General features: G+C 41.1%; 1 protein-coding gene across 1 annotated transcript in view; it reads left to right on the forward strand.

The window, feature by feature from the left end:
- The window catches only part of kcnab1a (potassium voltage-gated channel subfamily A regulatory beta subunit 1a), a 213,576-nt gene that overhangs the window by 150,091 nt on the left and 40,621 nt on the right, over positions 1 to 22,864 (forward strand). Inside the window, exon 4 of the mRNA XM_059946445.1 lies at positions 16,189 to 16,268. Within this exon, the coding sequence (XP_059802428.1) occupies positions 16,189 to 16,268 (80 nt within the window). The remainder of the gene's footprint in view (positions 1 to 16,188; positions 16,269 to 22,864) is intronic.

The raw sequence follows: 22,864 nt of genomic DNA on the forward strand, positions 1-22,864 counted from the left end.
TAACTTAACTCCTTACAGAATGAGCAATTTGTAACTAGAAGGATAGTTTCATTACATTTTTCAAATGACTGCATCTTGTAAACATTAAGCTGCCAAGTTCTGCATTTGCATGTGTGGAAATTGTGCCCTGTAAAATGAGGTGTAAGTCGTAAAGAAAGATGGGTATTCCTAATAGTGTTCCTTTAGGGAAGATGACTATATACCAGAGACATGGTACACTTCCCAAGTGCAAAAGCAACCAAAAATTGGAGCTAGACACAGATTAGAGGAACACCACCTCATATTCTGTCTTGATAAACTCTAACCTGATGACATTAACATCAATTTCTCTACTTTCCCTTATGCCAAGATGGCACTGGTGAATCACAGCAATGTGTTTTGGGCTGCCTACAAAACATCTTCTGAATTACTCTCACTGCAATCTGTAGCCAGTAATTTCCCTTTAAGCAATGAACTTATGAACCATCTTAATGAACATGCGATTTCATGACTTGTGAAGAATTTTGGCAGATTTAATTCTCAAGTCTGCAGCTACAGTGCCTTTATGAGAATGAAATTACATCACTATCGCTGGAAGAGAGGGAGAAGGGGAGGACTCCAAGCCACGAAAATGCTGAGGAACGAGTCTCCCTCTACCCAGCATCTTTTTAATAAATGTACAGTCACTGGAGGGCAAGATTAAGGACCTAAAGGCAAGATTGCTGTATAGGTGGGAAATGAGGAACTGCAGAATTCTGTATTTCATGGAGTTGTGGCTCACTCTGGATTTGCTTGTGTTACGAATATGCCACAACTCTGAGGGGCCGAAGGGTACAAAGTCACCCCCTCCTTTTTGAGAATCTCAAGATCGCTATTAATTCGGGTCTGTGACCCAGGAAATGAGAGAGAATCCACAAGGTTTGAAATGTGTCCTGGCCTCAGCGAAACAAAACCATTGATAACGGCCATTGTCTCTTGGAGATGGAGTTGTGTATTGAGTACTGTACTATTCATTGAAGCCCCTCAGGGGACGACCAGAGTGGGCTGGTTGAGGGATTGCATCATCCCAACCTGATTGACATCTGAGACCCCGTGAGTAAGGATAAAAGAGGGTCTGGGGAACAACCCCTTTAGACGCACCAGGAGAAACGCTAGAAATCCCGTGACAGCGTTTAATAGCGATGGCCGGTGGGGGGCTCGTGTGCGTCCTTCCCTTGCCTGGGATCGGCGGGCTCACCACAGAAGAATGGCTTAGCTAAAGGAGAGGCCACAAGTGAATGGCCACACCAACGAGACTCCGACAAATCGAAATCATAAAAGGAATCGGCAAGTTTTTCTCCAAATCTCTCTCTCTCTCCAACCATTGCAAATCCAATGGTCCCCAAAGGCTGCAGCCTGCATGAACTGAGTGACTTTTATATTTCCATTGGACAATCCATTATCCCCTAGACAACGATAGAGCTTATTTTTTTATTGATTATTATTAAACCCGCACTTTTAGATTTAGTATTGACGATGTATATTATCTGTATGTTTGCATTGATACTATTTTTGTGTATTTTTACTAATAAATATGGTTAAAAATCATGTCATCAGACTTCAACGGACCTCTCCATCTTTGCTGGTAAGTGACCCAGTTACGGGGTTCGTAACACTAGATACATCAGTAAAACCTTCTAGATACACCAGATGGACAGGACTGCCAATTCGGAGAAGGCCAAGGGTAGAGGTTTGTGTTTCATGGTAAACTCTTTGTGGTGCTTGGACACAACAGTCTTGTCACATTCTTGTTCCCCCAGCCTGGAACATCTGATGATTAAGTGCCAACTATTCTACTTGCCAAGGGAGTTCTTTTCTGTGATCCTGATCGCAGTTTACTTACCACCAAAAGCAGATGTTAAACAATGAAATTCCATGATTAGCATGCAAGCAACAGCCTACATTGACACCTATCAAATCATTGTCAGGGACTTCAATCGGGTTTGATTGAAAAAATCTCTGTGCAATTATAATCAACCAATCCCCTGCAGCACCAGGGGCCCCAACATACTTCTAAACTGCTGTTAGCAATGTAGACTGCATTTTGGGAAATCTGATCAGTTAGCTGTCCTCTTCCTGCCTGCATACAGGCAGAGGCTAAAGGTCAAGACTCCAGAGGTAAGGACAACAAAGAGATGGTCATGGGAGGCTGAAGAGCAGCTACAGGGTTGCTTCGAGTTGCTAGACGAGGCTGTGTTCAAGTACTCATCAGAGGATCTGAATGAATACACCAAGGTTGTCAAGGACTTTATAAAAACAGTTTTAGATGAGTATATCCCCATAAAATCATTCAGAATCTTCCCTAACCAGAAGCCCTGTATAAACCATGAGATCCGCAAGGGCAGATCAGTGGATTTACAGTCTGGAGATCGAGTTAAATAAAAGAGGTCCAGGTACGATCTCCGCAAACCCATCTCGTGTGAAGTTCTTGAATTACTAAAGGATGATTGACAGCTGTGCTATCACTTCCTACAAAGTAAAACCAAGCTACGTAGGTAACAACAAGGCTTCGCTCCCAGATGAGCTCAATGCTGTTTATGCTTGCTCTGACCGTCAAAGCATTGAGGCACCTTCATGAATTCCCACATTCCTGATGACCCTCTGATCTTAGTCTCTGAGGACTATCCTTCGGAAGGGTGAACCCACAGGAAGCAACCAGCCGAGAAGGGGTACCTGGCCGAGTACTAAAAGATGTGCTGATCAACTGTCTGGAGTATTCACTGATATCTTTAACCTCTCGCTTCAGCAGTCTGCGGTGCGCACCTGCTTCAAGCAGGCTTCATTCATTTATGTGATTCCAGTCTCCGAGGCTGACATGATCCTATAACCGTGTAATCAACCGGCTGGAGCAATCACTGAGATCTTCAACTTCTTATTTCAGTAGTCTGTGGTATCCACCTGCTTCAAGCTGTTTTCATTTATACTGGTGCCTAAGAAGAATGTGGTAGCTTACCTCAATGAGTACTCTCTACTAGCGTTTTCATCCACTGTGATGAAGTGCCTTGAGAGGTTAGTGATGAAAAATGTCAACACCTGTCTGAGAAGTGACTTGGATCCACTGCAGTTTGCATACTGTCACAACAGGCCAACAGCAAATGGCATTTCATTGGCTCTTCACTCAACCCTGGAACATCTGGACAGCAAAGGTGCATATATTAGGATGCTCTTCATTGAATACCATCATCCCCTCAAAACTAGTCGATGAGTTCTAACCTAGGCATCAATACCACATTGTGCAACTGGATCCCGGATTTCCTCAGTCCGTTTGGATTGGCAACGACATCTCCTTCACAGTCTCCTTAGCAGAGAGAAGGAGATCGAAAATATAGCAGAGTGGTGCCACAACAATCTGACAGTCAGTGTCAGCAAGTGCTGAATATTGACTTCAGAAGAAGGAAAACAGAGGTCCATGGGCCAGTCCTCATCAGGGATCAGAGATTGTCAGGAATTTTCTGTCTTGGGTCCAGTACGCAATTGCCATTACAAAGAAAGTGCTTCTACTTTGTAGAGAAGTTTGCAAAGATTCAGCAATCTGTCTAAAACTTTGACAGTCTTCTATAGATATGTGGTGGAGGGTATATTGACCGGTTATGGCCTGATATGGAAGCACCAATGTCCTTGTATGGAAAAGTCTACAAAAAGTAGTGGATACAGCCCAGTCCATACGGGTAGAGCCCTCCCTAACACTTGAGTACATCTACACAGAGTGCTGTCACAGGAAAGCAGAATCCATTATTAAGGAGCCCCCACGATCCAGGCCATGCTGTCTTCTTGCTGCTGCCAACAGGAAGGTACAGGAGCCTCCTGACCAGCACCACAGGTTCAGGAACAGTTATCACCTCTCAACCATCAGGAACTTGAACTGGAGGGATAACTTCATTCTACCCTTCACTGAACTTCATTCTCCATAGTAATTGCTTATTTATTTATTATTATTAATTCTTTTTTCTCTTTCTTTTAGTATCACATTTTGTGTTTTTTGTTTTTTTATGCACATTGGTTGATGTCTGTCCTGTTGACATTCATTGATTCTATTGTGTTTCTTGTATTTACTGTGAGTGCCTGCAAGAAAATGAATCTCAGGGTTGTATATGGTGATATATGTGTACTTTGCACTTATGGTTATTCTGCCTCTCTGATCACCCCCTTTGATTTCCCTTATCCTCCAGTCCACATTACACCTTCTCTTCCCTTCATCTGCTCTCATGACCCACCAATCACATCCAATCCATCTTTCTCCCTGTGGTTTTCCACTTCCTTCCTATGGCTCATTGTCCTCTCCAATCAGATTCCTTCTTCAGCCCTTTGCCTCTTCCACCTCTTACCTCGCAGCTTCTCGTTTCTTTCAGACTTCCTCCTGTCCCCTCCCCACCTGCCTATCTTCCCCTCTTAGCTAGATTCATCTATCACCCACCAGCTCATGCTCTTTCCCTGCGACCTACGATTTAATTCTGGCTTCTGCCTTCTTTCTTTCCTGTCCCAATGAAGAGACATGGCCTGAAACATTGACCGTCCATTTCCCTCCTTAGACACTGCCTAACCTGCTGATTTCATCCAGATTGTCTGTTGCTCCAGATTTCCCGCATCTGCAATCTCTCTTGTGTCTCTTTTCACAACTTTATTTCTTGCCACGTAGCCTATTTTCTATCCGTGTTGCTACTGCCTATTTCATTTCTTTGCTTTCAGTTTTGATGACATTATTATGCTCCAGTTTATCAAAGGCCATTTGAAAAGCAATGAACACCTCATCAAGAAAGCTCTGTTATCTTTTGATATCTGATGGTCTCTTCCCTCATTAACCACTTACTGTTTATATGCCTTCAAAAAAATTCTGGATATGTTTGCCACCAGTTTTCAATGTTCTTTGATCATCTTATTTTGTTTATTTGTCTCCCCTCTCAGCTTTCAGCGATGAGGCTAGTTCTCCAGTGTGTTACCAACCTGACAAATATTATGCGTCCTTTCTTCCTGCTTTGTTTCACTATCTTGGGTCACCCGGAGTGCTCTGGCCTTAATGGTCTAACTTTCTCCCTTGCGGGAATGCACTTGAACAATATGTTCAGCAATGGCTGATGCTGAAAAGCTGGAGTAATGGAATGGATAAGTTGTTTAGGGTTGAGACCCTTTCACAGGACTGTGCTGCACATCAAAGGCTTTCCTTTAAAAAGAGTTTTGTATGTGAAACTTTGAATTCAGTTTGCCTGGACCAGGTCTGTTTTCATGATGTTGAAATTGGCCTTCTTCTGTATGACTGGTTTGATTTTACCTTAAAATGGTCTCTTTTTTTCCCCATGATTATTTTAAAACTTGCATTATTGCCTCAAATTTCTCCAGCAGACACTTGGTCCACCTGAATTCTGTTATTTAGAATCAGTATCAGGTTTAATATCAATGGCACATGTCGCAAAATCTGTTGTTTCTCAGCACCAGTATGTTGCAATACATGACAAAAAAGAGCTATAAATTACAAAAAGAAATGTGCATATATAATTAAATAAGTAGTGCATAAAGAGAGCAAAAAAAATAGTGAGGTAGTGTACACAGGTTCATTGTCCAGCCAGAAATTCAGATATTTGATTGCGGAGGGAGAAAAGTTGTTCCTAAAATGTTGAGTGTGTTTCTTCCATCTCCTGTCCCAACTCCTTGATGGTAGCAAAGAGAAGATGGCATGTTCTGGGTGATGGGGTCCTTAGTGATGGATGTTGCCTTTTTTAAAGTATCACGTTTTTAAGATGTCTTGGATGCTGGGGAGCCTAGTGCCCATGTTGGAGCTGACTGAGTTTGCAATGTTCTGCGGCTTTTTCCGATGCTGTGCAGTGGCCCCTCCATACCAGATGGCGATGCAACCAGTTAGAAAGCTCTCCACTACATCTGTAAAAAATTTGCAAGTGACTTTGATGACATACCAAGTTTCCTCAAACTCCTAATGAAATGTAGTCACTCTTGTGCCTTTTTTGTAATTGCATCAATAATGTTGGGTCCAGGATAGATCTTCAGAGATGTTGACACCCAGGAACTTGAAACTGCTCACTCATTCTACTGCTCATCCCTTGATGAGGATAGTGCGTGTTCCCTTGACTTCCTCTTCCTGAAGTTCACAATCCATTCCTTGGTCTTACTGATGATGTGTACAAAGTTATCGTTGCAGCATTACTCAACCAGCTGATCTATCTCCCTGCTGTACGACTCCTCGTCACCATCTGAAACTCTGACAACAGTAGTTGTCATGAGTAAATTTATAGATGGCACTTGAGCTGTGCCTAGCTATACAGTTGAGTGTAGAGAGAGTAGAGCAGTGGGCTAAGCATGAATCCTTGTAGTTTTGGAGCATTTTGCTTAGTACTGAAGGTATGATCAAGTCAAGTCAAGTCATTTTTATTGTCATTTCAACCATAACTGCTGGTACAGTACATAGTGAAAATGAGACGACTTTTTTCAGGAGCATGGTGTTACATGACACTGTACAAAAAATAGACTGAACTACGTAAAAAACAACACAGAGAAAGCTACACTAGACTACAGACCTACACTGCACTGCATAAAGTGCACAAAAACAGTGCAGGCATTACAATAAATAATAAACAGGACAATAGGGCCAAGGTGTCAGTCCAGATTTCAGGTATTGAGGAGTCTGATAGCTTGGGGGAAGAAATTGTTACATAGTCTGGTTGTGAGAGCCCAAATGCTTCGGTACCTTTTCCCATACGGCAGGAGGGAGAAGAGATTGTATGAGGGGTGCAGGGGGTCCTTGATAATGCTGTTACCTTTGCGGATGCAGCGTGTAATGTAAGTGTCTGTGATGGCGGGAAGAGAGACCCCAATGATCTTCTCAGCTGACCTCACTATCCGCTGCAGGGTCTTGCGATCCGAGATGGTGCAATTTCCGAACCAGGCAGTGATGCAGCTGCTCAGGATGCTCTCAATACTACCCCTGTAGAATGTGATGAGGATGGGGGGGTGGGAGATGGACTTTCCTCAGCCTTTGCAGAAAGTAGAGATGCTGCTGGGCTTTCTTTGCTATGGAGCTGGTGTTGAGGGACCAGGTGAGACTCTCCGTCAGGTGAACACCAAGAAATTTGGTGCTCTTTACGATCTCTACTGAGGAGCCGTCGATGTTCAGCGGGGAGTGGTCACTCCGTGCCCTCCTGAAGTCAACAACCATCTGTTTTGTTTTGTTCACATTCAGAGACAGGTTGTTAGCTCTGCACCAGTCCGTTAGCCGCTGCACCTCCTCTCTGTAAGCTGACTCGTCATTCTTGCTGATGAGACCCACCACGGTCATATCATCGGCAAGCTTGATGATATGGTTCGAGCTGTGTGTTGCAGCACAGTCGTGTTGAATGCAGAGCTGTAATCAATAAATGATTTAGGTGTTGCTGTTATCCAGGTGACTCAACACCTAGTGGAGAGCCAGTGAGATTGCATCTGCTGTAGACCTGTTGTGGTGATAAGCAAATTGCAGTGGGTCCAGGTCTCTGCTTAGGCAGGAGTTGATTCTGGCCATGACCAACCTCTCAAAGCGTTTCATCACATTATTCTCAGAACTCTGCCCAATAAAGCTTTCTTTCTCATTGGCCATGAAATGGATTGATTGGTGATAAAAAAATTCTCCTGAATGAACTTCAGTAAGCTATTTCACCTCTTAGTATTTTCTTTGTCAATATTAAGATGGCACAATCCTCACATCATTGGTACTTTGATATATCTTTACAAATGCTCTCAAACTTGTTCTTCTATATCCTTCCCACCAGCTAGCAGCCTATAGAAGGAGCATAGTCATACACCTGCAGTGAAATAGTAAGCTGCGTGCAATTGTATGCAGAAAATTACAATGTATTGGATGTAGGAGGAGAGTCAGTATAAGCAAGTCAAAATGGATCTGGAAATCAATCATTGAAAGTGGCAGAGTGGGCTGGGGAAGTGATTGAAAAGTAGTGGGCAGAATTGTGCGGTTTATAAATACAGACAAGGAGCACAAGATCAGGAGTCAGACTGAAAGTTTATAAAACATTGATTCATCCACAACTTAGGTATTACCTTCAATTCTGAGAAATGTGAAGGCTTTTAGAGAAGTTGAAAAGATATACTGGAATGATTCCAGCAGCTTTGGTTCTATACATAGATGGGAGAATTTGTACTTTGTCTCTTTAGCAAAGGATGTTGCTAGGAGATCTGAAAGGGGTATTTAAAGTCATGAAAGGTTGATACATGGAAAACTAATCCTATTGACAGGCAAACACGAGGAAATCTGCAGATGCTGGAAATTCAAACCACAACACACACAAAATGCTGGTGGAACACAGCAGGCCAGGCAGCATCTATAGGGAGAAGCACTGTCAACGTTTTAGGCCGAGACCCTTCATCAGGACTAACTGTAAGGAAAGATAGTAAGACATTTGAAAGTAGATATTGACAGGTGTGTCTGGGATCCAAGGACATAAAAATGAAGGTAATTGATAAAAGAACTAAAAGCAACATGGGAATTATTTTTCTTTTGTGTAACTGTGTAAGTAGAATGGGCATTGTCAAGATGGGCAGTGGGGCTGGAAAAATACGGAAATGGGGAAAAATTAAAAGATTGTGTGAAGATGCTGGGTGTGAGGTCTGGAGAGGTGGACTAGCTGGTTTGTTCCTCTGGCTATCTGGCTAAGTAGTCTCCTTCCTTACTGAACTTAGCTGTAATTCTTTCAAGTATCTTTCTTTTTATGTTCTTTAAGACATTTCCCAAATAAATGGCTGTCCCCATTAACCTGTGGCCCAATTAACTGGAATCCACTGTACTTGTATAACTGTGTGCTGTTCTGTTAATAGTTTTCTTAAGGTCCCAGAGCCATGGCAGATGAATCACCATGCTTTATAGAATTGATGGGTTTCATTAATGTAGAATTGGAGCTTTCCACTGCCAGCCACTTAAGTTTATAAAGAGCAGCATGAAATGGTACAACTGCAATTTCGTGGCTTAAGTGAAATTGAGGAGCCGCTTTAGAATTAGTTCCGAAAACCTGACAATCGAGACATGAAATAACATACCATTTCTCTTTCCAGAGGGCCCGAGGGCCTGATTCATTTTATTCATTCTGCAGCAATTCCATTTGCAATGTCCCCTTCCACAAAATAAGCCATTGTAATGTCTTGTATACTTTAGCTCTAATGGGAAGGCTTTATTCAAAATTCATATGGATATTGAAGGTAATTTAAGGTACAGATACTTCCTGAAATAGGTTGTGTCAATTTGCTGGAGAACCATAACATTGATTTACTAAGAAGTCAACTTGTCTGCATTTCTGAAATGTGTATTGCTGGTCAGACAGGACTTCGCACTGAAAGAGTGGCAAACTTTACTAGAGAGTTAATAATGGGGGACAAAGAAATGGTGGACAAACTTAAAAGTATTTTGCATCAGTCTTCAGTGTGGGAGACACTAGCAGTATGCCAGAAATTTGAGAGTTTCAGGGGGCACTGAGTGAGTGTAGTTCCTGTTGCTAAGGAGGAGGTACCTAGAAAGCTGGAATGTCTGAAGATAGATAAGTCATCTGGACCAGATGACTGCACCCTAGGGTTCTGAAAGAGGTACATTAGTAATGATCTTTCAAGAAATACAAGATGCTGGAATGTGTCTGGAGGACTGGAAAATTGCAAATGTCGCTCTGCTCTTCAAGATGGGAGAGAGCCGGAAGAAAGGAAACTGTAGGCCAGTTAGCCTGACTCAAAGATGTCGGAGTCCATTATTGAGGATGAGGTTTCAGGGTACTTGGAGGCACACGATAAAATTGGCCGAAGTCAGCAGGGCTTCCTTAAGGGGAAAACTTAGCTGACAAATCTGTTTGAATACTGTGAGGATATAATAAGCAGGATTGACAAAGGAGAGACAGTTTATGTTGTTTACTTGGATTTTCAGAAGGCCTTTGACAAGCTGCCACACATGAGGCTGCTTAGCAAGATAAGAGTACATGGTATTATAGGAAGGATAGAAGATTGGCTTACTAATAGAAGGCAAGGAATGGGAATAAAGGGAGCCTTTTCTGATTGACTGCCAGTTACTAGTGATGTTCTGCAGGGTGTGTGTTGGGAGCACTTCTTTTCACATTATGTATCAATTATCTGGATGACAGAATTGATGGCTTTGTGACCACATTTGCCAATGATGCAAAGATACGAATTGGTGCGTGGCCAAGTGGTTAAGGCTTTGGGCTGGCGATCTGAAGGTCATTGGTTCGAGCCTCAGCAGAGGCAGCGTATGTGTCCTTGAGCAAGGCACTTAACCACACATTGCTCCTGCACGTTTATAGCCCAGTGGCGGCGATTGGTGCAGAATGGACAAGACTAGACAAGATAGGTGGAAGCAGGGAATCTGCAAAACAATTTGGACAGATTAGGAGAATGGATGAAGAAGTGGCAGGTTTAAAACAGTGTAGGGAATTATATGGTCATGCACTTTAGTGGAAGGAATAAAGGCATAGCATAAAGGCAATATTTATAGAATAAAGGCATATTCTCTAAATGGGGAGCATTGTACCCTCAATTATTTCTGAAGATCGAACTGGTTTTATTAAAAATCACCTTGCTTTTTTTAATATACAGCATCTATTTAATATCTTATATTCACCCTCAACTGGGATTCCTGAATGTGTGATTTTTCTTGATGTGAAGAAACCGTTTGATCGTGTGGAGTGGAATTATCTTTTTGCGGTTTTAGAAAAATTTGGTTTTGAGCTAAGTTTTATTACATGGATCAAATTGCTATATTCATGTCCCACTGCTTCTGTTTTGACGAACTCTCAGCAATCCCAGCCCTTTAGTCTTAAATGTGGCACCTGACAAGGGTGCCCCCAAAGTCCCTTACTTTTTGACCTGGCCATAGAGCCACTAGCGATTGTGTTTCGTAGCTGTGCTGAATTGACAGGGATTTGGCGGGGTGGGGGGGGGGGGGGGGATGTTGAGCATAAAGTTTCGCTTTATGACAATGATCTTTTACTTTTTATATCAAATTCAACTTCTTCCTTAACCCCAATGTTTTTACTTATTAATAAATTTAGCCAGCTTTCAGGATACAAACTTAATTTACATAAGAGCAAACTCTTCCCAATTAACAGAGAAGCACAAATATTAGAATTTCACAACCTCCCTTTTAAAGTTGTAAATAATAAATTTACTTACCTCGGCATTACAGGAACAAGGAACTTTAAGAGTCTTTTTCAAGAAAATTTTACTAATCTTTTAAACTCTACAAAACAAAGTTTGGCACAGTGGTCACCCCTGTCCATGTTTGCGGTAAGTCGAATTAATGTTGTTAAAATGTATATCCTTCCTAAATTCTTATACTTATTTCAATCTTTACCAATTTTTATTTCTGAAGCTTTTTTTGATTCATTCGATTCTATTATTTTGTCCTATCCGTGGAAGGGCAAATGTTCCAGACTTAAAGTTCACCTTCAAAAACCTGAAAGGGAGGGTGGCATGGCCTTGCCCGATTTTCGTTTATATTACTGGGCAGCCAACATACATTGTCTTACTTTTTGGTTCTTCTTTCACAATCAGCCTGACTGCCCAAAATGGGTGGCAATGGAGTTGAACTCTAGTGAGGATTTTTCCATTTCTGCACTTCTTGGATCTGCACTTCCTTGTCATTTGCCTAGACTAATTGTTAATCCTCTTATTAGACATACTTTGAGAATGTGGGCTCAGTTCAGAAGATATAATGGCCTTCATGGTTTCTCTCTTTCTAGTCCTATTTTACATAACCATCTTTTTTGACCTTCTCTGCAAGACTTAACATTTCATGACTGGTACAGAAAGGGTATTAGGTGCTTTGAAGATCTTTTCATTAATAATCATTCTGCAACTTTTGAACAACTCTCTGCAAAGTTTAGCCTACCTAATACTCATTTCTTTAGATATCTTCAAATTAGACATTTTATTAACCGTTTAGTATCAAACATTCCTGAGATGCCCAAGAAAAATGTTGTGGACTTGTTTCTTTGTATAAACCCATTGGGCAAAGGTTTAATATCTGCCATTCGCGATAAGTTAATGACCTTGAGGCGTGCCCCCTTTGATAGAATCAGAACTGCCTAGGAGCATGATTTAAATATTTCTCTGTCCAATGAGGTTTGGGATTCAATTTTTAAATCAGTTAACTCAGCCTCTTTATGTGCTCGCCACTGCCTTTTGCAGTTCAAGGTTGTACATAGGGCCCATATGTCTAAAACCAAATTATTGCGGTTCTATCCTGATATTAGTCCCTTTTGTGATAAGTGTAAAGGGGGCGAGGCTTCTCTTATTCATATGTATTGGGCTTGTCCTAGTTTTGAGAAATTTTGGAGAGTTTTAAAAAAAAAATTATCCCAATTTCTTAATTGCCATTTAGAACCTAACCCTCTGATTGCTCCTTTTGGCACCTTGGGTGAAGTTGACATGCGTTTGAGTCCAACTAAACGTCGAACATTATCTTTTGCTTCTCTTTTGGCTAGACGGTTATTTCTTCTTAGGTGGAGAGATGTTGCCCCACCCACTCATGCTCAATGGCTTAAAGATATTATGTCCTGTTTAGACCTTGAAAAGATTCATTATTCACTTAATTTGGACATAAAGTTTCATAAGGTGTGGGGACCTTTTCTTGAATATTTTCATAATTCCTCTTTAGATTAACAGTTTATCCATTTTTTTTGTACTATAATCCCTTACTTTCAGCTTTTCTTTCTGGTTAAGTTTTTTTTTGTTGTGAAATATATTATAGTTTAGGTGTAGGCATTATACATTTTTATATTTATAGCTCTGTGGTGACGAAAGCTCTGATTAACTTTTCTTTACATTGTAATGGTTGGCTTGGAGGTTTGTAGTGGGAGGGTGGGGAGAATACTAACTTGAAACAATTCATTTTGGGTGCTTTTTCTGTATTGTTATGAATTGTATATTAGACACGTTTGTTCAGCACTATATAGATCTCCATTTTGTTGGTGGTTTTTTTTTCTGTTGTAGAGTAGAAACTTATTAAAAAATTAATTTTTAAAAATGTGGAGCAAATTCAGAAATCAGATGTGCAAAGGGACCTGGGAATCCACGTGCAGCATTCCTGAAAGGAAGCAAGGGCATCAGAGGTTATAGGAGAAGGCAGGGGAATGGGGTTAAGAGAGAAAATAAATCAATTCACAATTGAATTGAAGAACAGACCCAATAAAAACACGTCCATCAAATCTCCTTTCAACCTCTACTCTGAGTAGAGAAGCTTTAGTTCTCCAGTCAAATGCTATAGCTGAAATCCCTCATTCCTGGAACCATTCTCAGATCAAATGTGTGAAATGGACTGCTGATTGCTATTTGGATCAATCTTGCTCTCAGATTTGTCCAGCAAACCTGAACAGAGCAGTGACACAGAGATTATTAAGCAAATATACAACATTGTCCCAACACTTGGATAAATGCTCTTCGAGTTTGGGATTGAATCTTGTTCTGGAGGAGCTTCTCTGATGCTGGAAGGAAATATGAAAAACATTTTCCAAACTTTGTAGACCAAAGACAAAGCTGGGAGTGGGAAGCCTTTGAAGAAACCTGCAGATGGACAACATTACTGAATCAAGTGGATCTGATTATTTGTAGACGTCAATACAATACTGTGAAAATAGTTGGCAAGATGGATCTTTGGAATAAAAGTACGTTGTTTGAATAAATGTATCTGCATTGGTATTAAAATCCTTCAGAAAAATAGTTTCAATGACCATTCATGGTTATTGCCAAATGACTCAATAATTACTGTTAGTAATTTCTTGTTCTGTGAATAGAACAAGTTAATTGAAGAATGAAATTCATTTACCTAACCAATTAGCCATTTATATTATCTAAGGTAACCTACATGAATTGTAGAACATTGATAATATTGCAGGATGCTGTTCAGGCCATTGTGTCTTTGCTTGTCAATAAAATCACCAGGTCTAGTCCCACCTTCCAGCACTTGGTCTTCAGATAGACGTTCAAGGATTTTATCCTCTTGTGTTCATTTACTGGATGCAGTCATTGCTTGTAATGCTGAAATATATTGCCCATTCCTGGTTGATCCTGAACTGAGGAGGCAGTTATCACCATGAAGTGTATTCCATCCAAGCCAAACTGGGGTAAAGAGGGTAGATATCCTTCCAGGGCATGAGTAAACCAGATAGATTTCTCTGACTGGAGACACAAAGGAGGAACTGGAGCAACAATCCATCAGTGGGTCAGGCAGCATTAGTGGAGGGAAAGGAAGTGTGTGTACTTCGGGTCGAATCGTATATCAGGACTGAGCATGGAGAAGAAGATAGGTAGTTAAGGAGGAGAGGGGATGCAGTAAGACAAAGGCATTGGTGATTGGTAGCCTGAGAGTAGGTGGGGATGAGGGGCAAATGAAATGAGATAAGGGATTGTGGAGCTGGGAGATGTAGACAGATGCATGATAAGTGAAGGCGGGAAAAGAATATTTTGATCCACCTCAAATCCTCACATTTATGTCCCCATTCACATATCCCCTCCAGTCCAGGTTCTACGCTCACATTTTACCCACAGATCCCCTCCTCTGCCTCCTTCTCCCTGAATGGTTTCCAGTTCACCTTCCTTCCTATTGATTTCAGCCTGTATTTCTCCCCTCCCCCTGCCTGCCTCCATCTATAATACACCTGTCCCTCTCTCCTCCTCTCCTAGCTGGTTCTATCAACCTATCATCCTCCGCCTATCGTCAATCCACCAATTACCTCTTGGCTCTTTTCTCACCAGCACCCTCTCTTCTTTATCCCTGTACCTTCCCTCTTTACTCTCTGACTTTATGCAGAGTTTTGACAAAAAGTCAACAATTCATTTACCACCCCCCCCAGATAGATTATATTTGACCCATTGAGTTTCTCCAAAAGATTGTTGCTTTCTCTGGTCTTCTGTGTCTATGTTTACTGCCAACTTTTTAAAATGAATTGTAAGTTTACTTGAATCTCAGTTCCCTAGGACCCATGGCAGGTTTTGAATTAATGTTCCTGAATCAATAGTTCAAAACTCAGCTTCTAATCAAATTATTTAACCTTTTCTTTAAATCTGAAGAGGGTTCCTGTCTTTCCAACCCTTTCAAGTAGTGAATTCCAGATTCCATCTACCTTCTGGTTAAAAATATTTTTCCTCATCCTAGTTATCCTCTAACTCTCATCTCTATAATCCTTCTGCCACTTATCTCTGTAATCTTTCTGCCCTTCAACTTCAAATAAGTTCACACCGGCCTTTGCTCCGTTTAGTAAAATAGTCCCCTCATAATTTTATCTGCCTCCATGTTTCTTCTCTCAGTGACCTTTCATCCAAAGAAAACAGTCCTAGCAGACCCAACCTGGCCCCATAGCTGAACTTTTATATATATATATATATATAGGCATCTGTTAGTCTCAAGAGACCATGGATTTGCGCCTTGGAAAGTTTCCAGGGCACAGGCCTGGGCAGGGTTGTATGGGAGATCGGCGATTGCCCATGCTGCAAGTCTCCCCACTCCACGCCACCGATGTTGTCCAAGGGAAAGGCAAGGGCCGGTACACCTTGGCACCAGTGTCATCGCAGAGCAGTGTGTGGTTAAGTGCCTTGCTTAAGGACACAACACGCTGCCTTAACTGAGGCTCGAACTAGCGACCTTCAGATCACTAGACCGATGCCTTAACCACTTTTAGCCATGCGCCAACACTTTATAGAACCTTTATAGACCTGCTTTCATGCAATAACATCTTTCCTGTAATGTGGGGTCCAGAACAGTATGTAGTGTTTGATCTGAAGTCCAAGTACTGTAAATTCTTGCACATGTAGTGTCAAATGTGATTTTAGAGAACTGGGAAAAACAAAATAATGGGATCTGATGCTTGCTTTTTAAAGAGACAATGATCCAGACTTTATGATAGGAAAGGTTGAGAGGGATATGGAGCAAACACACAAAAATGGGACAGGCTTAGATAAGAATCCTGGTCAGCATGAAGCAATTAGCCTAAATGGCCAGTTCCTGTGCTGTCTGACTCTGTAACTAAGATGAGCTTCCTTTTTGTGCAATGCATATTGTCCTAGGCCCAATAGAACTGAATACTCATGATAACTATTGAATGTAGAAGGAGGAAAGTAGCCCGTGGGCATGGAATCAGACAACGTATTCTGCTCAACTTCACTTTTTTTAATATTCTGTATTTATAGGTGGCTGAGGAACTTATGACAATTGCTTATGAGCATGGAGTAAATCTGTTTGATACAGCAGAGGTGTATGCAGCTGGCAAGTAAGTGAATTGATTTATTCATTGAGTGTGCTTAAAGGAAAAGAAATGGAGTCAAGGTATTTAGATAACACCACTTTTGAAATCATCTTGTATTTGAGATTATATTATCGACTAGAAACTTAAAATTTGGAATGTAATTTCTAAAACTTTGCATTATTGTACAAAAAAATTTTAAGCAGAAGTGTTTATGCTTATTGTATGTTCATATATTAATATTTTAAAATAGTCTATGAATAATTATTTCCAAAAGATAAAGTATACTGCAAAATACATTGCAATCTAAGCTAGCTGTAAAAGTAAGTTGTAAGGGAAAGAAGAATCTGTTAAAGAATGTAGCAAAGAATGAGTGGACAATGAAGTTAGCAGGTTGAATGCAATGTGAGAATTTGTAAGGTTATTTGCTTTGGTACGGAGAATAGAAAACCTGAATTTTTCCAATGAGTGTATGTTTTAGTATACAAATGTTTGAAAACACTGATACAAGAAATATAGAAAGCTAAGGAAAGAATTATATAGGCTTGTTGGTACAATAGTCTTTCTTGCAAGACAAATGGAATAACAGACTCAGGAAATTTTTCACAAATTATGTGGAGCTTTGATGAGACGACACCTGAGACTGGTACTGTGTGAGAGTGAAGCATTGGTAAGACCCTATCTAGGGTGGTACTGTGTGCTTTGGTGAGACCAGAACTGGCAAAGTCTTGTGCATATGCAGAGCTGTGGAGCACCACTCTATGTAGTGTTTGTCTCTATACCCAAGATCTATTTTGCAGGCATTTGTTTGTGCATTCACTCCATAAATTCTTGTGATTAAGAGATGTTTGACAAGGCTGTTCTACCATTCAAAGGTCATACTGTCTTTGGACATGATTATGTTAATATATGAATATTCAGAATATTTGCCTGTTTACTAAATTTTTATATGCCAGTGGGTTTTCATTTAAAAAAAAGTTAGATTGGCAAATAAATTTCCCAGTTGCTCACAGCAGAATTGCTAAAGCCATGCTAAAATATTCCTGCCAAATGCAATAGAAAATTGTGTATCCAGAAAGCAGGTTAAATCTGGGAGTGGGGTGAGGGGTTTGAGTAGGAGGAGCCTAGTCTGGCATTGTCAAATGAGTATTATTGGTCAAATAAAGGAAATTTATTTTTTAGCTATCTCATTTGTCCTCAAAGCTAACACTTCCCATCTTAGGCAACATCCTCTGAACTCTTTCCAGATTTAAGTCACAATCAAAGTCAAAGTTGAAAGTGGACTGGAGCATGTTCAAGGACTCATCAAAGGAGTTGAATGAATATACTATAATTGTCACAGACTTTATGAATGTGTCCCCACAAAATCATTCAGTGTCTTCTCCAACCATAAGCCCTGGATAAACCAAGAGATTTGCAATCTACTGAGGGCTAGATTGGTGGAATTTAGGTCTGGCAACAAAGGAAAGTACGAGAGGTCAGCCATCTCACGTGCAAGGCTGCAATTGTGGACCAAACGTGAAACACAGGAGGATACCCAACAAGTGTTTTCTATCATGTCTTCTAGGGAAAAGCCAAGTAATAAAGGTGGCAACTAAGTTTCACTCCCAGAAGACCTTTTATGCTCACTTTGTCCAGCAAAACATGGAGGCACCTTCACAAACTCTCAGCAATATGAGGTACCCACCTGCCTCAAACAGGCTTCAGTCATGCCAGTGCCGAAGAAGTATGTGGTAACCTACCTCAATGACTATTGTCCAGTTGCACTTGCATTCACAGTGCTGAAGTGCTTTGAGACATTGATCATGAAGCATACAACTCCTGCCTGAGAAGTGACTTGGATTTGCTCCAGTTTGCCTACTGCCACAACAGGTGCTTTCTCATTAACTCTTCATTCAGCTCTAGAGCATCTGCACAGTGAAGATGCATACATCAGGATGCTCTTCATTGACCACAACTCTATATTCAACATTAACTTCCCATCAAAACTAATTAAATAATCTCCAAGACCTAGACCTGGATACCTCCTTATGCAATTGGATCTTCGATTTTCCTCACTTGCAGACATCAGTTGGTTTGGATTGGCAACAACATCTCCTCCACAACCACCATCCCCACAGATGCACCATTGCACCATAATGCTATACAGTATGCTTAACCCCCTGCTCTACTCGCTTCTCACTTATGACTGTGAGGCTAAGTAACACTCTAACGCCATATTTAAGAGGGCTGACAACACGACTGTTGTTGGCTGAATCAAAGGTGAAGATGAATCGGCGTGCCTTTACTTTCTTAGAAGGTTGTGCAGATTCAGCATGACAACTAAAACTTCTCAAGGTCCAAGGTGGAGATTATAGTGACTGGTTGCAATACAGTTTGGTAATGGAAACTCCAAAGCCAAAGATTGGAAAAGCATACATAAAGTACTTTGTTGCCAGACCTAAATTCCACCAATCTAGCCCTCAGTAGATTGCAAATCTCTTGGTTTATCCAGGGCTTATGGTTGTGCAGTGCTGCCTTGGAAATGTATTTTGGTTTTGATGACATCAGTGCAAGCTGAACATGCAAATAGAAATCAGCACACACAAGATGCTGGAGGAACTCAGCAGGTCAGGCAGTATGTATGGAAATGAATAAACAGTCAACGTTTTGGGCCAAGACCCTTTTTCAGGATTGGAAAGGAAAGGTGAAGATACCAGAATAAAAAGATGGGGGGGGGGGGAAGCAGGTGAAGAAGGCGAGCTAGAAAGTGATAGTGAAGCTGGGTTGGTGGGAAAGGTAAAGGCTGGAGAAGAAGGAATCTGATAGGAGAGGAGAGTGGGCCATTGGAGAAAGGAAAGGAGGAGGGGACCCAGTGTGAAGTGATGGGCAGGTGAGAAGAGGTGAAAGGCCATAGAGGAGAAGTGGAGAGGTGGCAGGAAGTTTTTTTTAACCAGCACAATATTCATGCCATCAGATTGGAGGCTGCCCAGGCAGAATACAAGGTGTTGCTCATTCACCCTGAGGGTAGCCTCATCTTGGCACACGAGTAGGTCACAGATCAACTTGTCGGAATGGGAATGGGTATTAAAATGTTTGGCCACTGGCAAGTTCTGCTTTTGGCAGATGGAGCAGAGGTGCTAGATGACAAGGACCCCAATTTACAGCAGGTCTCACCAATGTAGAGGATGTGGCATTGGACATAATAGACGACCCCAGCAAATTCACAGGTGAAGTGTTGCATCACTTGGAAGGACTGTTTGGAGCCGTGAATGGAGGTAAGGGAGGAGGTGAATGGACAGGCATAGCACTTAGGCTGCTTGTAGGGATAAGTGCCTAGAGGGAGATTAAGAGGGAGGGATGCTTCTCACTAAGATTTGCCCTTGCTGTTTGCTCTGGTCAGTATCTTTTCATAGTGTGACATGGGCTAAAATCATCCTCTTTGGCTATTGTCAGTCTGTGAGCAAGTAGCGGCAGCTGTGATACACAGAGAGCTAAGCAACGTCTGGTGGATGGAGGACTTTATCCGGGGAAATTTCTTTTGCTATGTTAGAGAAGAAACAGCTGTAGGCACCAAAGGGAATCTTTATATTATATTGTGTTTGATATTGGAACTTAACTCATAGAAAGCAATTTTACATTCAGGGAGATCAGTTAATATTGAGTGGTTACATGTAGAGTGCTGTATAATATAATCATCATTTTACTGGAGTAATCTGGAGAATGAGTTTACTGATCCCAAAGTCAAATTCTATTGCCAATCCCTTCCAGAACTCCTGTAGCAGTTTAACAAATCAGTTGTTCTTCAAAATCTTGAACTATAGTGGTAGTTTCATTCCCTTCAGCCATGATAGGTTCAGATTATCATAAAATCCCTTAATGTCTTTTGAAAAATGATATTTACTGATTTGTCCACACTGGCTGATGAGTGATTTCTGTGCCACACCTAGTTTATCGAAGTCTCTTTCCCAATGTAAACCCCCTTCTAGCCCAACAGTTAATGCATGTATCCAGTCGATTCCAGTTAACTGGGCCATTGGTTAACCAGGGTAGCCACTTAATGTGAGACAACTCTAAAACATTACCAAACATTCTTTAACTAGCGTCAGTTGCATGAACATCCGTGGCCGTTAGACACTACACCGTGCTTAGAGTGCACACTTTTTAAATAGCATCAGTTGCTTGTGTTAGTTTTCAAAAAGCAATGATTTTTGTCACTGGTTGTTGGCAAGTAGTAAGCAGTAAGACAAATCAGAACTGTTATGCTCACTGCGGTTTCAAGCATACAGGATTGAAAATGCCAGAAACGGTCAGGAGTGAAAATGAAACAGTTTCACTACTATAAGGTAGGAAAGTCAGATTCATATTCAGATTCGGATTCAGTTTATTGTCATTTAGAAACCACAAATGTAATGCAGTTAAAAAAATGAGACAGCATTCCTCTAGAATGACATCACAAAAGCATATGACAAAACAGACTACACCAGAAAATCCACATAATGTTTGGCAATCCCCAATCCAGAGTCCGGAGAGGCTGCTGTGTATTAATAAATGCAGAATATGAAGAATTTTTAAGTTATAAACAATTAATTTGAATGCTACATTGAAAATGAAGATTTGCGGGATACAGTCATCTAAAGTATTGTATGAAGGCAGTCCATTATCTGCTCTAGGTGTCTGCGCTGACTTTTTCACTTACAGTTGATCAAGAGAACACGCAACTTGTTGTTTGTCCATCATATCCAATGCTGACAGTGAAGCCTGTGTGCGAGGGTTTTTAGAGTGGAAAAGCCATTGCACTGGGACAGCTCCACTTCCTCGACCTTGGAAGTCCGGGTCCAGTGGTACAAGTAGTCATCACAGACTGGGGGCTCCTCCTCAATTGCAGTGGGTAACCGTGACTGCTTCTGTGCCTTATCAAGCCATTAGCTCTCCACAGAGCTTTCCTGAACCACTACCTTGGCCACTAGATCTCATGGTTGACCTCATCCACCCAGTCTGTCAGAGCTGGCTTCGCGTGCTAGGACAGTCATGTCCCTGTCTTCCCGGGGTACCCTCACCTGGTTTAGTCTGCCTGTCGAAGTGGTGTACCAGGATATGGCTGCTGTCTTATGCTACAGCTATTTGGGGCCAGCTATTTGGTGAGAGCTGAGTGTCTAGTGGGAACCAAAGGTGAGTGAGCTGCCCCAGAATGGGCACAACAAGCCCGTCCACCAGAGGTGCTACACCTCCCTGGACACCTCACACACAGCAGCGAACACTAGGTGAATTCCTCCATTGATAACTATTAGGAAATAATGCACAGTTTTACAGTACTTTAGTAGTATTGTAAGTGTTCTAATTTGTTCCGTATTTCATTTAAATACGTAATTTGTTACTCAGTTAAACTCTAGTTTGTCTTGTTCATACCTTTATAGCTATTTCCATGAAACTTTGGCTAATTGGGACAGCTGCTTAATTCAGCCAAAATGTACTGGTTCCAATTAACTGGAATCCACTGCATTGTTTAAATGTGACTAGATTTCTACCTTTACTGCTCTTTTAGGCAAAGACCACTGCCATCCTTTCAGTGAAAATTATGTTCCCTGATCTTCCCTTTGCCAATTGCCATAAATCTTTATACCTTTTCATTTGCCGTCTCTGCAAACAGAAATCGGGTCCTTCCAATTTTTTCTGCTTAGACTCCTCATGATTTCATACACCTCAATTAAATCCTCCCTTGGTTTCTGAAATGAAAATCAACTGGCTATTAATCTTTCCTCAGAACTAACATTTTCCAGTCTGGGCAATATCTCCTGAACTCTCTCCAAAATCAGTCACATCCTTCCTGTAATGTGGTGACCACAGCTGTTTGCGTTACTTGGCCATGGTCTTGATAGCAGTGTGTGCAGTTGTAACATAGCATCCCTCTACTTATGGCTAATCGAGCAAAACATTTCAGGTGTCTTTGTAGCCACTGTATTGACCTCCCCTGCAATTTAAAAGCCTGTTAAAATGGCCCAACGTCCCTTTGTACCTCTGCACCACTCAATATTCTCTCATTTCATGCACATTCAATTTCACTTTGTGAGAGATTCAGTAGTAAATGTCAACCTTGCCTGGGATGCATATTTCCTCAGAGTGATTGTTTTAATAAGGCTGTCTTGCCTAATAGGATTATATTTAGAGATAGGATAACTTAATATTGAAAGTTCATTCCCAAAAGTGATGTTCCTCTTTAAGTGATTTGAACAGAAATAATTGGTGTGAAAAGGTTAGAATCCAAACAGGTAGTGTGGTCTTCATTAAAACGAAAAATATCTGTCACTGTGCAATGCTTGAAGCATTGAAGATGAGAATAATTAGAGGAGTTTTTTTTTCCTCGGTGTCATGGTGGCATCTAAATTTCTATTTAATTGAAGTGTATAGAATTTGATTGAGTGAGCTGAAATATTGTACTTTGAAATGGCAACACCGTTCTCTGGAGAATATTGAACGATAAAAGGAGTGTGTTTCTAGAATTTTTCCTGTGTTGCTTCACTACAGGAAAATAATACAAAAAGAACTGCAATGACCTCACTGCCAGTAAGGCAACGTGTACTGTCCCAGTTGCTGTGTTGAGGCACTTCATCGCAATTTCTAGTCAACTGAAGTAAATCAACAGT

Source organism: Hypanus sabinus, chromosome 2 (assembly GCF_030144855.1).
Source record: "Hypanus sabinus isolate sHypSab1 chromosome 2, sHypSab1.hap1, whole genome shotgun sequence".
NCBI lineage: Eukaryota > Metazoa > Chordata > Chondrichthyes > Myliobatiformes > Dasyatidae > Hypanus > Hypanus sabinus.